Source organism: Diachasma alloeum, unplaced genomic scaffold (genome assembly GCF_001412515.2).
Source record: "Diachasma alloeum isolate Michigan unplaced genomic scaffold, Dall2.0 Dall_scaffold_78908, whole genome shotgun sequence".
Lineage (NCBI taxonomy): Eukaryota > Metazoa > Arthropoda > Insecta > Hymenoptera > Braconidae > Diachasma > Diachasma alloeum.
In genome coordinates, this window is record NW_021683643.1 from 725,276 (window position 1) to 742,132 (window position 16,857).

The window sequence follows — 16,857 nt, forward strand, 5'->3', positions numbered from 1 at the left end:
ACCATCTTTAGAGGTCCTAGCACGCCATTTCTCGACCCGCTCTTTCGTTTGAGCTCAAAAAAACATTCATATCTTGTCTGACATCTTTGCTACAAACTCGGGTTTTCAACCATTACTACCATTACTTTTTCATTGAGGTCCAAAAATTGTCATTGAAAAAAAAAATAGTTCGCTTGTTTAATTCACATTTTATACAGTGGGTTGGGGAGAGATTCGGCTACCCCGAATTCGGTTCCCGATCGCCCTGGGGAAAATTCGTATCCAACCTGATCTGTCATGGTGGAGCCCCGACCCGATTTCTCTGCAGTAACGCGCTGTTTCTAGTCGCTGGTTTCAGCGAGGGCGAACTAGACATGGCGAATTTGACCGTAATCATAGGACATGTGCCAGCCGGAGCATCGTGGAAGCAGTTTGTCCACTTTGGTCAGGGCTTTATCAATCCAGGTAGTGATTCCAACGCGTTTTTTGTTTTCTTGCGCACAGAGAAAAAAAGTCTCCGGTTTCCAGAAGCGCGTAGTGATGCCGTCGAGACTAGTCGAGAATTATTTTGAAGAGATCATCACGGTCTGGAAAAACATCGAAAGTTTTAGAATCGTCGCAATCTCGAAAGACATTGGATCGGTACATCTCGTCACAATTCCGGGACGATTTATCTTGTCTGGAGCTCGAGATTTTCGGTTTTTTAAGTTCACCAGACGAGACGAGACAGATATCGAGACAAACATTTGAAAAACAGAAAATACTGAAACTCAGACGTGATTCTTCTAAGTTCGTGACGAGTTTCACGGTTCCAATGTCTTTCGAGATTACGACAATTTCTAAACTTCCGATGTTTTTTTAGACCGTGATGATCTTTCCAAAATAATTCTCGTCTATTCTAGACGGCATCACTAGAAGCACGTACAGTCGACTCTCCCTAGCTTTCCCGTTTCGGGGCTCAAGAATCCTCTTCTCCTACTTCCAATCCCGGTGGCTTTATCCTCTCACTCTCGTAGAGGCAAGTGCCAATGCTTCCCTAGGGCTCGAGATTCGAAGAACGGAGAGCTAGAGGTTGCCACTTCCCTACGCGCAAAGGGCGTGGTCAAGCGAGAGTACTATAGCCTTGTCCTAACACAAACTTCCCCTCTTGGGCTATTACCCGTGCGTGACGTAACATACGAGGGGGGAGGGCGATATTCCCCTCGCTCGGTGACGGCCGGGGAGCTAAGAAGCGTCGACTGTATTAAAATTCAGAAATTTGTGGTTATTGAAGACATGATTACTTTCAGTGAAAAAATCACTGAAATTCAGTAGCAAAAACGTACTACACTTGACTGCGATTTACGTACGGGAAAAATGAAATTTCAAGTTTTCGGTAGAATTCGAGGAAATTCATGAGTTTGCAGTGAAAGTGAAACGGAAATTTCACAATTTGATTGATTTTTTAATGGAACATGAATATTTGGAAACAAAATTTCATGAATTGAAGTACTGCATTCCAGAATCAAAGTGCCTTGATCTAAGTACCATGATTACTGAATTGCATTAAAAATGGCTGCGAACAAGAAATTTTTCTCTGATTCTCACAGAAACTTCTCCTAGAATAAGTAAAAATTTCAATGAAATCCACAATTTCTTCCTCTGTGGATCTGACATCTGGCATAATCATAATTTTTAATTACATTTAAATTTTGAATAAGTCAATTGCTAATACTACCCACCAATTTTTTGATTATTAAATTAACGACCAATTTAAATATTCAAACTCCGAATTATTCTATCAACCAATAATTGAGAAATTTAAATTACCTATTATTATACTATTTTCCAAATTTCAATGAAGATAAGTAGAAACTTAATTATTGTGAGGTGCAACTTTTCATAACATTACCAAAGTAATGATTGATGCCGACCTATGCTGTGGATTTCAGTGCTCTGAGGTATTCTGTGGTTACTGGAAACCTGGAACCTGTTTTTCTCTGTCTTCCTGCCCCCTAAAATACTGTACCATAATAATTGTACTTTGAAGGGCACTTTAGGGCATTCGATTACGGCGATAACAATCCCAAAAATCTGAGACTATATAATTCGATGGTACCCCCTGACTACCAGCTCGAAAGAATCAGTGCTCCAGTAGCGCTCTTCAGCAGTGATAACGACTGGTTGGCAACACCAGAGGTGAGTGACACCAATAGATTTTGATTACGATATTTGCGATTGTGAATAGTTTTTTATATTCAATCTTGATTTATCAATCACATGAAAATTTCCGTAGGATGTCAGTCGCCTGAGATCGAAACTGAGCAACGTTGTTATGGATTATAAAGCACCGAATACATTCAATCATTATGATTTCCTCTGGGGTAACTCGGCGCCACAGCTGCTTTTTGAACCTGTCCTCCGATTGCTGAGTCGATATCGATGATTGATTCATTTTAACCCACATCACACAGTTCAAATATTTGTATCTAGTCAGCACAATAAAATTCCAAAGCAGTTACATGTTTGCACGGTAGCATTTTTATATAATCAACTTTTGTGTAAGGACAAGAATCAGAACGATCAGTATTAAATTCGATTGATAAATAAACTGTAGTTTTGAAGATAAATGGCATTTTTGCTTCCGAATGGAAGCCCTGGAATCTTTGAAATCCGAGTTTACATTTTTTTTGTGTTAGGATAACTACTTTTAGGCACCGGGCCCTCATTTTTTAACTTCCCGATCCGAAGGAAAGAAGTTATTGTAATGACTCCGAAAATCGATTGTAGAAATTTCATGATTTCTCCAAGTTTCATGACCTCTAGAAACTCTCCCGACACTTTTGAGAGACCGGTCTGTATGTGTGCATGTGTGTGTGTGCGACCAAAATTTTGTGCTACGATTTCTCTCGAACAAACGATGCGATTCAATTTTTTTCACGCAATCGATGTGTTTTCATATAACTTAGAACTGATTAGATTCGGAACAACATCGCGTCAGCGGTTCTTTAAATTTTGCAATAAAACTTGTGAAAAAACATCGAAAAATGTCATTTTTTTACCCATAATGGGAGCGAGCGAGGCGAGCTACCAACAACCCAGTCGAATTTTTTAAATTTAGTTGTGCCACGATTATTTGAAAAAAAAATTGTCCAAATCGATTCAATTCGCATTTAAAATATCCATTTTATTGTTATCTCGGCCGAGTTTGAAGATGTCGCCGATCGCATAATTAATTCTCGAGTTGTAGCCGCAAGAAAGTCAAATCAGAAAACTAAATAAGGGTCAAAATTAAGGGTCACGAGGGCCAGAAATGAGAGCAAAAAATAAGGGTCAGGAATGAGGTTTAAAAATGAAGTTCAGAAATAAAATTCAGACTTAAGGATCAAAGTCAATGAGGATCCTGATCTCCGTCGGAATATCCACTCAACTGAGAAAAAAGTTTTTTTTAAGAAGTACGTCGTTACTCGTGTCAAGAAGTTCATGGGTCGAAAATTGACAAGAACAGAATTCCTCACATTGAGAAGAGAAACCTTTTGTCCAGAGATTTTGTACTTGTCCGAAAGATGAGGGGCAATTTGTTCACAGTAAGAAAACGACTTCTCGAACCAAGTCAAGGGGTTTTTTCCATTAAACTAGATTAATCCGCGCGCTCTGCACGCGTGTGTCCTACTCCATGGGGCTCAATGTATGTCAATTGCAGTAAATAGTGATATATTAGATTTCTAAAGTTAATATCAAGTTTTCCGAAGGAAAAGTTTCAGGAATGTATTGTATTCTTTTATATTAATACATCCAGTGTCACGTTTTTTTTTTATAAATGATGATAGCATACATTAAAGATATTACGATAATGCTATGTTATATTATATTCTATACTATACTATATTATATAAACTATGTGTAATATACAATACAGGGGAGGGTGAGATAAAATGGACACTTTTACCTTTTTTTTAAATGTTCATGACGTGTTGAATTGTTAATGAAATGGAATAATTTTATTTTTCAATAGAAAGAACAATAATTCCTCTTTGTAATGAGCTTAGGCTGAGCTCAATTGGGAAATCCGTTTCTGAGTTATGAATATTTTAAAAAAATTCAAAATTGTCCATTTCACCCCACCCGTCCCTATCATCGAGTACTATATGTATTATAAAATATAATGTAGATAATAAAACAAAATTAAATAATAAACTGATAACAATAATAACATACACTGAGTATACGATATTGCGTTATATTACATATACCATTATATATGCCTAATGTATTATAATATAGTATAATATAGAATGTAATATAACATGGCATTATCGTAATATCTTTAATGTATGTTATCATCATTTATAAAAAACCCAATGGTACAATACGCCTAATAGTTTGGCTTCAAAAAACGTTACACTGGATTTTTTATTAAAGGAGAATATTTTGCAGTTGTGACATAAAAACTATTGAATAAATTGATTCAACTAGAATTGATTTGATAATTCCCTTTCTTGCCATAAACAATTTGCCCTCGTCTGTGACCAATACGTCACAGGGACAAGTACAAAATCTCTTGATGAACGTTTCGTCTTTCTCAGTGTAAGGTATATTCTTCTTGTCAATTTTCGAGCCATGAGTTTCTTAATACAAGTGAAGACGTACTTATCAATAAACTTTTGATTGCTAATTGCTAATTCATTAGCAAAAATGCCCCATCCATTTGTAAACGAGAGCAGTTGGCCACTTGTTTGATCTAGAATGTCCTCTTTACTATTCAGTATCAACACTCAAGATCAAAACATGGAGTACATTCTCGTGTTGATATTGATTATGAAATTTTTCACCTCACATTGTCCTAATCAGTGATAAACGATTATTTTTGTCATCGATGGAATGTTGAGCGTTGTTAACAAGTTCGCGCGAAGTGGGATATCTCTATATTATTACCTGATCTTTTTTATAATCATAAATCTGTGGGAAAATTGGAAGCGATAAGAGAAATGCTGGTGCAAAACAAGCAGCCGCTCGTAATTCGTGAGATTTTATAAATGCTAACAACGTAGGTGATTAGATATGGAGATAAACGTACTTGTGTTAGATCAGGAATAAAAGCATTCGCGGGGGATCTTCTTTTCGGATAAGGGGAGTATTCGAGTGATTGTACGAATCATTACGAAGTATTCATATGACTTTGGTAGGATAGCTGAAGATGGATGAGCTTCTTCCATAGAAGTGAGATATGATCAATTAAGCTGAGATGATATCAATGGCGAAGCGGTCAAAAGATGCGCGTAGATTTTTCCAATTTAAAAATTAAATTTTTATTTAAATCGCCTTGTGAGATAATCACAATCATTTTTACGGTCCTCCTTGAAAAAATTGCATACTGATATGATTTGAATGATCTACACGGAGAGAAACGAGGGATAAAATTTATCTAGGAAATCGTGGCTCATTTTACTGTACGAAAGGTAATCGTGGAGTGAAATGTAATTCAATGAAAAAATACCTGTTTATTTGGCGCAGGGCATTTTAAGGATATTTTAGCACTGCACAGACAAAAATGTAGTGGAAATGACAAAATTTAGTGAAAAATGTAGGACAAAAGACGGATTTTTCTTTTTTTTTTGAGAAAGTTGTCTCCCTTTAAAATAACTTCAACAGAAATAGTAGTAGGGTATACGCACCAGTGTTCGAACTCGTCCAGTGATTGAACTAATTTATATATTTATCGTAGAACAAATACTCAATGCAGTGAAATGGGACTTTTGTCCTTTTTAAAAATCAATATGAATAATGAATAATCACTGTTAAAAACTTTCGTCTTAATTTTCCGTGCCAAATTCCGGAAATTTTTATCGTGTTCAAATTCCACTGAAATTTCTGGAAATCTTGTCATTGAACAATCAAATATTCCATTGATTTTCTGTTCAAATGATCCGGAAATCAATAAAATACTTGATTTTTCAGTTCAATTATTCTTTGGATATTCAAAAAAATCAGGAAAATTCAGGGAAAAATTGAAAATTCATGTAATTTTGTTTCTGAATATCCATGTTCCACTGAAATTCAATCAAGTTGTGAAATTTCCTTCTCACTCCCACTGAAAACTCATGAATTTTCGTCAATTCTACTTAAACCTTGGAATTTCATAACCATTTTTTCCCTTAATCCGATTCAATGTCACTCATGAGATTTAGGGGAGAGTCGAACAAAATGGGATATTTCCTAATCTTCTCTAATCGTCAATATCTTCACTTATAAATGAAGATATTGACAACTGGAAAAGATCTCAATACGTCCCATTCTGCCCGACCCTCCCCTGCTACACTACCATCTATGAAATTTCAAAAAATTTCTAACAGTGATGTTCATGAATTCCATGAGATCTGATGAAAATTTCCCATATTACTGAATCTTGGTCTTTCGATCATTGTTATTTGACGAATTTTATTCGTTCGAACACTGGACAGTTCACCTTATTTCTGAAAAATCTGATAAAAATTACATCCAGCAAGATGACGCATTTTAAACGAAGGAAACCATTCATTTGCAGCATTTCTATCCATTTCAAAAATTATTTTTGCTGCAAATTAATGAACTCACATACTTGTTTAAATGATAATGTCGCCATGCAGTCCTAATTTCTCCCTGGAATAATTTTCATTTATAGTTTCTGCGATATCAAATAAATAAACATTAATAAATTCTTCGCATTATTCTCACGAACTTCACTATCAATAGCGCGATTTCTCTATTTACTCTAGATTGATTGATTAATGTGTATCGAGCGATGACTATCGACCAACGCCTTAATTTTAGGAGCCACGCCTCCCACTCAGATATTATCATTGTAATTGTCCCAATTGTCAATATTTTCTAAAAAACACGTCACTTCCATTCGTGATCGATTATGTGCCCGTTGCGATTAAACGAAAATACCAGAGATTTGAATTACTTTATCTACTTGCTACTTCCAATTTTATTTCTGCATCAATCACACTGCAATCTTGTCATTTTTCCCTTATCAATAATACAGTGGGGATGAACCGTTCGGTTGATCACGCTGATTGGACGCTTGGCTAATCTCACCTTCAGGACGATTCAATTTTGATACGGTATCAATTGTATAAATAATAAGTTAACCCATTCCCGAAATCAGTCGACACATTTCCAATGACTATGGCAGGAGGAAACTCATTGGACGGAATGTTTGTTTTCACGTTGAGTCTTCTTGTGGCCCTGACCGGACTCAATGCCGCAAGGGTTGGAAATAATAAACTAACACCGAGAAGTAACACGGGGTATGATGAAGACGCACATCTTACTGCTGTAAGTAGCGCATTGTCTAGTAGAAATTTCACGGCGCAGAAACGCCGCAGCGTGACTTGGCGCGCGACATTTAATGTTATGGGTATACACTGATAGACTGATTCATTTATGCCAAACGAGATTCGTTAACTATTAACGAATGATAGAGTTGAATATGACCAAATGAATATTCGTTAATAGTTAACGAATGGTTCACTTGAAAAGTGAAAATCGAGTCCACCAAGGCTACTCAAATGTGCATTTGTTAACTATTAACGAATGAATATTTGGTGAGACCAAATAGACTCTCGTCTCCAGGGATCCCCATCAATATTGAATTTCTGTAATATTACAAGTTGACCCTTACATTAATGAAGGTTTAAAATATGTTGATCCAATTTTTCAAATACTATGATGTTAATAATCTGATTTTTTTACGAATAATGATGTATTTAAAATTTGTTAATTGTAAATTTACTACTAAATGAATAATTCAAATTTCTTAAAAGAGGATTATCGATTACAGAAGTAATCATCAATCTTCGTACCTCAATTATTGATTGACGAAATAGTTGAAAATTTGAATATTTGAATTGATGATACTTAAGTACTCAAAAAATTCAAGAGTGATGTTATCCAATTGATGGCTACAATATTTAACCGTAATAAAATATTACAAATTTGGCTATCTCTGCTCGTCTCTAATCAAATCCATTCGTTAATAATAACTAATCCTTTCTATCAGTGTAGGCACTGTGACTCAATGTCGCAGAATGTGGATCGTAGAATTTACGCTAAATAAGAATTCCAATGGCAACTTGTTTGCCATGATTTTGCGCTCCTTTTCGCAAAATTTTTAGTGGATGATTTTTTTAGCGGGAGCTGATCACTAAATATGGATATCGAGGTGAGACTCACCATGTGGAGACTAGGGACGGACACATCTTGGAGCTGCACAGGATAACTGGACCAAAGTCAAATTCACGACCATTCGGAAAACCAGTCGCTTTACTCATGCATGGTCTGCTGTCTAGCTCGGTCGATTGGCTCATCTCTGGACCTGAAAAAGCATTCGGTAAGTTTTTTCACAGTACTCACTAGCCAGGTTGAAATTTAAATCAGTTTGGAGTTGGAACTATGAATGTTTTTTTTTTGCAAAAGGCGATATGATAAAACTTCACATGCGTGCGTCCCCATCTCCTTCACACGAATCCCAGAAAAAATAGATGGTGCCGGAGATTTTCTTGTACAGGGAGGATAATTTTTGCATCCATAGATATTTTTTTAACCGCACGGAGAGAAATGTTCAGTAAAAATTACGGAACTCACAATTCACTCACCGACTACGGAATTGACTCAGAAAATGTAAGTGACGGTATCATAATTTTTCACAGGAGATTCAGGTAAAAATTACGGAACTCACAATTCACTCACCGACTACGGAATTGACTCAGAAAATGTAAGTGACGGTATCATAATTTTTCACAGGAGATTCAGGTAAAAATTACGGAACGGTCTGGAAAAATTCCGTGACAGTTGCGTAGAATTTCCTACAACCAGATTTCGCTTCGGAATTACGGAAAAGGCACTTAATTTTTATTGAATATTTCTCTCCGTGCGAACGAATTGTAAGATATTCACCGCAATAAGTATTTTTCTGTACTGTTCCTCACGATTTCTCGCCTGGGAATTGGTATTGCAACGCCACACGAGTAAAAAACCCCATCGTAGCAGTCGGAAAAATACTATTTTTTTACTTAGATTTCGCTCCCCGATAACCTTCCGTATAGCAACATTTGCCACGATTTTCTAGACAATTTTTATTAGACGTCTCTCTTTGCGCAGAAATTGCGATTAGTACCGGAATTGGTCCTAATTAAAGATCAGGCAATCCGAGCTAACTCCACCTGTCCCTCGGTTGGATTGTTCCTTTACATATAATTCCTGGCATTAATTATACTTTTCTGTCAGCTTATATACTAGCGGACCAGGGATACGATGTTTGGTTGGGCAATGCCCGTGGGAATCACTACTCCAGGAAACACAAAAAATACTCGATTCTGGACAAAAAGTTCTGGATGTTCAGCTGGCACGAAATCGGAGTAGAGGATCTCCCGGCGATGATTGACTATGTCCAAGGACACACCAAGAAAGACAAGATATTCTACGTAGGACACAGTCAAGGAACGACATCATTCTTCGTGATGTGTTCCGAGAAACCGGAGTACAACGACAAGATCCACGCGATGTTCGCCATGGCGCCTGTCACCTACATGAAGCACATGAGCAGTCCTTTCTTTAAAATCTTGAGTCAGTTCGATAATCTGTTGAATGTAAGTGTCGAGTATTTCAATTCACACTACAGGCGAAGCAACGCCAGAATTAATCATGATAAATCAGATTGATCATTGCACGTGACATTCCAGGGGGCCATGGAAGCTCTCGGCTCTTACGAGTTACAGCCGACGGATGAGTTCCTCAATCGCGTAAAGGCAATCACTTGTGATGCGGAAGCTACTACACAGCCACTCTGCGAAAATATAATGTTCCTCGTTGGAGGATATGGAACAGACCAGATGAATAAAGTATGTTCGAATATTCGTAATTTTACTCTATATAGTAGATAGATAGATAGAATGCGTTTTATTGTACCCTGAGATGCAGAGATCCCCTAAGGGCACTCAGAAATTTACATCGAATATATTTTTGAAGCATCAGAGTCATAATCGGATAAAAAATTCTCTTGAGTAGATTTATCCATCGCATTCAGTTATTTAATTAGTGTTTGCAGAACTTTATTCATTTTTATAATACGAGATCAGCTGCGCGTGCTGCGCACGCGCCTTCTCATCTCCTCACGTAGTGGCGCTTCGGTTTCAGTCTTACGTTTACGCTTATTCGAGATTTTCGAGATATTTCAAGATCGATTTCCTTTTCCCTTTTTATAATAGGATAATTGAATTTGAGCTGTTCGTTTTTCCGCAAATTTATGGAAGGTTCTAGAAACGTCCAGAACGGTACAGAGTCATCTAGAAAATTTGCGAATCATCTAGAAAACTCTCCAATTTTCCGATGCAGAATGTTCCTGACTCTGTTCTAGTAGTCTTTAGAAATTTCACGATTAATCCAGAAACTAACGCTCCGGAAAATCATAGGAGACTCTAGAGAGTTATAAAAAAAACTCCAGACCAACACGATATTTCAGAATATTCAGGAATTTTCTAGCGTTCATCGTCTAAATGGCGATTTCAATGAGAAAAAAGAGAGAGTTTTCATGTTTTCTCAGCGGAAATTCGATACTACTCATTGAATTCAGTTATTTCGCACCGATGAATTTTCCTATATGACAACTATCGAATGCGAGTCAACTATACAGAATACTGAGCAGTATTATCGGCTGTCAGGTACACTGTGAAAAGTTTTCGTCTCAATTTTCCGTGCCAAATCCTGGAAATTTTGATCGTGTTTAATTTCCACTGAAATTTCATGAAATATTGCCATTGAAAAATCAAATATTCCGTTGATTTTCTGTTCGAATGATCTGAAAATTAATAAAATACTTGATTTTTCAGTTAAATCTTGCCGTGAAAATTCAATCAAGTGAAATTTCATAACCATTTTCCCCTAAATCCGATTCATGGGAATTGCTATCATATTTTCAATGAAATTTCAAAAAAATTTCCAACAGTGTAATACCGCTGACTCGGTTTCCATCTTCGTTTTTTAATAATTTTCTGGATTCTACGAGTAATCAGACATTTATAATTGGAGAATATCAAAACGACTATCAGAAGATGACCTCAGAATAGCGCCTTTTACTCCGAGATTAGTTTTGGGTGCGAAAAACATCGTTATTCCCTAGCCGAACAGTACATGTATTCCTACCCCATCCCCAAATATAAGGGATAGTTTTCTGAACACTAAAATCATGATTCCTCCATGCTACTTCCTTTTCATATCTTTTGTGTTCTCTTCATAGACATTGTTGCCAGCCATTTTGGGTCACGTTCCTGCAGGCTCGTCTGCCCGTCAAATGATTCACTACGCGCAACTGATGAAATCAAGTATGTCTCAATTTCGAGGTGGATATTTCACTGCTATAAAACAAAAATCATGATATTCTTATTTTCCAGATGAATTCACACGATATAATCACGGATGGTGGGAGAATTTGAGAAGATACCGGCAATTCTCGCCCCCGAAGTATGATCTTTCCAAAGTTACCGCTCCAGTTGTTCTTCACTACTCTCTCAACGATATTTTCTCCAATGTCAAGGTGAATATTTTTATGAGCCTTTCATAGGAGTCATTATTTTCATGTATTTATCAATATGATGATTGAGGATAATGATGATTTTGATGGATGTTTCAGGACGTCAATCGCCTCGAGCAGCAGTTGCCCAATATCCACTCTAAGCTGAGGGTGCCCAATCCCAAATTTGCGCACTTGGATTATATGTGGGGAGTAGACGCCTATCGACTTCTCTACAATCAAACAGTACTGATAATGGATAGTCTCCACCAAAGATAGGAAACACAGAAACTATAAGGAAAATTATGAACGGATTCGCTTATGTAGTGTTATCAAGTCTTCATGGTCGGTGTTATGTGGCATCCTATTGTGAATTATATTGAATATACCGCATGTAGAATAAAACTTTTTATACTTTTCATTTGTTTTCCGTGTCAATAGATGCCCCGATGATCGAGAAATCGATCATGGATAACAAGTTTATTCGAACGCAGATGTTAATGATCCGTCAGGAATGTTTTCCTTTATTATGTCACGGGCCGTATGCGCAGCTTGCGCGAATATCATGTCACAACATCATTGTTTAACTCTTATCTTGCATTCTTTAGCGATCACAAGGTTATAAAATAAGAGTGATAACGAAATCTTGATAAAGGACAACGGTCGCCCGTTTTTATTATCTGTAGGATATGAGAGATTCCGCATGCGATGTCATCAAGACTTGAGGCTTTTGGTTATCAGACATTCTGATTAATATTGCAATTCTTTTATCGCAGAAATTCGTAGAGGATGAGGGGAACGTAGAGTAAATACGATGTCAATTTGCACTGCGACGTGCAGTGCTGACCTAGGATAAATATCAAAATATGAACAGAAGAAGATTCTTCTCATGCTCTTAATACATCATTCATCCACCTTATCGAGCGCGACTCTGATCGTTTGACATTGACGTACAAACATTCATTAATAAAGAAAATATCGAAGAGGTGCTTCTGTATTTTACACATGTGGGCGGGATCTTTACTTCAGTTTGATAATACAGTCAATTCGGTATTAAGTTAACATAATATTGGGGCTCACATGCGGTGACATTGCCAATATACGAAGATATAAAGCAGCAGGACAGCGCAGTATCTTGTCAGTATTCGCATATTGTTTGTCGCAATGTCGGAAGGAAATTCTTTAGAGAGGGTCTTCTTATTTACCTTGGTATCACTTGCAGTTTTTCATCAAGTCTGTGCTATCGAGGTACCACTTGAACTGCTTGCGGAAATTGAATCTCAAGTGGGTGTTAATTTCACATTCAGTCCAGATGCAACTCTGAATTGTGTGAGTATTCACATAATATGAAGATAATTCCCGGGAAATAGAGAGAAAAAAAAATTGATAGTGTCAAGAGAAAAAATTTAGGCGCATAATCATGAGGACACAGCATATTTATATTAATGGATGAGCGTACACTGTTAGAAATTACTGGAAATTCCAGTCACAGCGTCATCTGAATTTTAAATGTTGTGGGGTTGAATTCAATTTCAAATGGAAACGGCCACAAAATTTCTCATTCATCTTCAAAATTCAAGGAAATAGGGTTTTTCATGTTAAATAATCATTGATTTTTCAATTAAAGCTTGAATTTCCAAACTCGTCGTGAAAAATGAACATTACATACAAGTCAATTTTCAATAGATGCAAAATTTAGAATAGATATGGCCTGAATTTGCAAAATTTTCGAGGTTTTCCAGTGCCGTATGGACCGGAAAATCGAGAATTGCTTGAATATTTACGAAATCAGCTGATTCGTCAATAAAGAAATTTACAGAAATTTCAAGTAGTTTTGCCGGTGTTAAAAATGTCAAGCTTTGTCACTTGAAAGTGCAGGAGTAATTTTCTAACAGTGTATATTTGAGTTAAAATCAAATTAATAAACGTGGAGAAAAAACCACAGGAAAAATGATATGACAAAATATAAAAGTGATCCAAAGAGCTCTTCTAGGATTTTTTATCTAACAACTTGGAAGCAAAAAATGAATTTCTACGATGAACAGGAAATTTAATGAAATTGAATTAAATTAAATTTAAATTCATAACATTAAAGAAAATGCACGTATTACTTGAATTTGGAAAAAATCCTATCAATGTAGAATTTGGTATAGTAGCGTAACACAATGTTTACTGGGAATTCTTGAAATGAACGAAGTAAAAATGCCGGTGAACTCTTATTTTAGACACAACTAATATCAAAATATGGATACCATGGCGAAACTCATCTAGTCACAACTAAGGATGGATACATCCTCGAAGTGCATAGGATAACTGGTCCCAGGTTAAAGCCAAAACCCGAGGGCAAACCTGTGGTTTTTCTTATGCATGGTATATTGTCGAGTTCAGTTGACTGGATTATCTCTGGACCTGGAAAAGCGTTCGGTAAGGAGTCATACAATACCGATGCAGGTCGGAAAATTTGGGCAAAATTACTACATCAATCGAATAATCGTGGAGACCAAGTCACCCGGGGCCAAAGTGTCAGATCGTGGATTTCTTCAAAGGGAAAGTCGGTCAAAGGGTCACAAGGGTCATGACGGCCAAAGTGTTAGATCTTGGATTTTTCCAGGGGGAAAGTAGACTTTTGCNTTTTCCAGAGGGAAAGTCGACTTTCGCCAAAATCGAATTTTTTAGTTGGGCGAGTNAAAAAATTGTTTTTCACCCGGAGCCAAAGGGTTAGATTTTCGGTTTTGCCGGGGGGAAAGTCGACTTTCGCCAAAATCGAATTTTTTAGCCGGGTGAACGTTGATTCCAACTATTTAAGCGACGGGCTATTCAGAACTATCAAAAGTATGTGGAAACAGTGAAAACTGAAAAAAAAATTATTCACCGGGGGCCAAAGTGTCAGATCTTCGATTTTTTCGAGGGGAAAGACGGTCAAAGGGTCACGAGGGCCAAAGGGTCAGATCTTGAATTTTTTCAGGGGGGAAAGTCGACTTTCGCCAAAATCGAATTTTTTAGCCGGGTGAACGTTGATTCCAACTATTTAAGCGACGGGCTATTCAGAACTCTCAAAAGTATGTGGAAAAAGTGAAAACTGAAAAAGTTTTTTTTTCAGATTTTCAAAGGATCGAATTTTCCGTTTTTCCAGGGGCAAGTGGTCTTCCGCCAAAATCGATTTTTTTAGCCGGGTGAACGTTGGTTCCAACTATGTAAGCAACGGGCTATTCAGAACTATCAAAAGTATGTGGAAAAAGTGAAAACTGAAAAAGTTTTTTTCACACCGAGCCAAAGGGTCAGATTTTCGGTTTTTCCAGGGGCAAGTCGACTTTCGCCAAAATCGAATTCAGAACTATCAAAAGTATGTGGAAAAAGTGAAAAATGAAAAAAAAAATTTTTCACCGAAGGCCAAAGTGGCGGATTTTGGATTTTTCCGGGGGGACAGTCGGTCCAAGGGTCACGAGGGTCACAAGGGTCAAAGTGTCAGATGTTGGATTTTTCGCCAAAATCGAATTTTTTAGCCGGGTGAACGTTGATTCCAACTATTTAAGCGACGGGCTATTCAGAACTATCAGCAAACTGATCAAAAGTCAAAATCGACTCAACCCGGTTTACCGCTTCGCTACTGAAATATTATTTAAAAATATTTTTAAGTGTTCTTCAGCCATTCTTTGTCGACCAATTTCTTCAGTATTAACAGTTAATATCAATTAAAATTCAGTAAAATCCATATTAAATTTCTTTAAAAATAGAATATCGTGAAATAACGAAATTGGAATTGAAACGAAATTCTGTGAAAAAAAAATTATGTGGGTTTTGCCAAATTTCAATGGAGATTAACCGTTAATGATGAAAAAATAGTCGAAAATTTTGAGACACAAATCCACACCTGGAATTCGTGAAGCCGCTCATGCACGGAGAGAAATTTTCTAGAAAAATTCTAGTATGAGTACTGGAAAAAATCACAATTCACCGGCTGTGAAAAGTTCTAGTGCTGTTAAGGTAAAATTTCTTGGTATTTCTGATAGNCACCGAGCCAAAGGGTCAGATTTTCGGTTTTTCCAGGGGCAAGTCGACTTCCGCCAAAATCGAATTTTTTGGCGGTCGGCCAGTTTATAATGAATATCTCGAATTTTCATAACGAACTTTTTTGTAGTAAAAATGTAAAATACATTTACATTGTTACTACAAAAAAGTTCGTTATGAAAATTTCATTATTTCCCTTAGATTCGAAGATATTCCTCAAAAACTCAGCTAAGGGCCAAGTCGACTTGAATCGTTTTGCCGCTTTACTATTGAATTACCTTTTGTACAGTGAAATTTGCCGACATTTTCTAGACCCCTTTTTTCCAATTCTCTTCTTCTCTGGCATTAAATTTTTAACCGAAATCTTTCACTGCGCTCAGCGTATATATTAGCAGATCAGGGCTACGATGTTTGGCTGGGGAATGCCCGCGGAAATCACTACAGCCAGGCTCACAATAAATATTCCGTTACTGATAAACAATTCTGGAAGTTCAGTGCGCATGAGATCGGGATTGAGGATCTCCCAGCTATGATTGACTACATCCGAGTATACACGAACAGGGATAAGATATTCTATGTTGGACATAGTCAAGGAACAACGTCATTCTTCATTATGGCTTCTGAGAAGCCAGAGTACAATGATAAACTTATTTCAGTGTCTGCATTAGCACCGATTGCCTATTGTAAGAACATGAAGAGCCCGCTTTTCAAAATGATGGCCCGATTCAAGAAGCTTTTGCATGTAGGTGTCACGTCGTCGCAGTATTCAATCAAACATTCATAAACTAGCATCTAATTAATATTTTGGGATTCTAGAACTCGATGTCAGCCTTTGGTTTCCATGGGATGGATAAATCGTCCAACGATCTGCTGAAAAAAGTTATGTCAATTATATGTCCTGGAGAATTTTCAACTCGCGTCATATGTCAGAATATTCTATTCCTGTTGACAGGGTTCGGTAGTGACCAATTGAACGCAGTAAGTTTGTTTTTGCAATTTTGGTCATATTTCATTTCGATTGAAATTTTTGAGTCCAGAATTTTACAACTGCCCGAGTCGAGGATTTGGTTCTGATTGGACGTACACAGGTCTTTCAAGATCTCTCCAGACCTAGATGGACCTGGTAAGTCCTAATCAGTTCTGCGACGTACTTTTCCAGAGACCATTCGAATCCTCAGTTCTTTTCGGTCCTGAGAAGTCCTCCTCGATGCTACCGAGAACGCGTGATTTTACGAGCGGGTGAAGGGGAAGGCATGTATGCGGAGGGTTGAAATTTGTAGCCAACGAGGAGACAGGGTTGCAGAATATATTTTAGCCACCCTCATCTCCCCGTTTGCAGG

General features: G+C 37.2%; 3 protein-coding genes across 3 annotated transcripts in view; all 3 read left to right on the top strand.

The window, feature by feature from the left end:
• Window positions 1-2,404, top strand: part of LOC107047793 (lipase 3) — a 7,773-nt gene extending 5,369 nt beyond the window's left edge. The window contains exons 5-7 of the mRNA XM_015270629.1: window positions 198-444; window positions 2,009-2,157; window positions 2,255-2,404. Coding sequence (XP_015126115.1) covers window positions 198-444; window positions 2,009-2,157; window positions 2,255-2,404 — 546 coding nt within the window. The remainder of the gene's footprint in view (window positions 1-197; window positions 445-2,008; window positions 2,158-2,254) is intronic.
• Window positions 2,405-7,122: 4,718 nt separating this feature from the next.
• LOC107047796 (lipase 3) lies at window positions 7,123-11,930 on the top strand. The gene is made up of 7 exons (XM_015270633.1): window positions 7,123-7,278; window positions 8,134-8,332; window positions 9,229-9,590; window positions 9,684-9,842; window positions 11,237-11,321; window positions 11,391-11,533; window positions 11,630-11,930. Exons 1-7 carry the CDS (start codon window positions 7,123-7,125, stop codon window positions 11,786-11,788), a joined length of 1,263 nt encoding a protein of 420 aa, XP_015126119.1. The 3' UTR covers window positions 11,789-11,930.
• Window positions 11,931-12,673: 743 nt separating this feature from the next.
• LOC107047691 (lipase 3) overlaps window positions 12,674-16,857 on the top strand; it is a 6,730-nt gene continuing 2,546 nt past the window's right edge. Inside the window, exons 1-4 of the mRNA XM_015270491.1 lie at window positions 12,674-12,838; window positions 13,735-13,933; window positions 15,898-16,259; window positions 16,334-16,495. Coding sequence (XP_015125977.1) covers window positions 12,674-12,838; window positions 13,735-13,933; window positions 15,898-16,259; window positions 16,334-16,495 — 888 coding nt within the window. The remainder of the gene's footprint in view (window positions 12,839-13,734; window positions 13,934-15,897; window positions 16,260-16,333; window positions 16,496-16,857) is intronic.

Bases quoted from the DNA above. Each gene is read 5' to 3' on its own strand.
- LOC107047796 (XM_015270633.1), top strand. From the start codon at position 7,123: ATGACTATGGCAGGAGGAAACTCATTGGACGGAATGTTTGTTTTCACG. The intron at 8,333-9,228 runs GTAAGTTTTTTC...CTTTTCTGTCAG, and splicing joins TGGACCTGAAAAAGCATTCG to CTTATATACTAGCGGACCAG. The intron at 9,591-9,683 runs GTAAGTGTCGAG...GTGACATTCCAG, and splicing joins AGTTCGATAATCTGTTGAAT to GGGGCCATGGAAGCTCTCGG.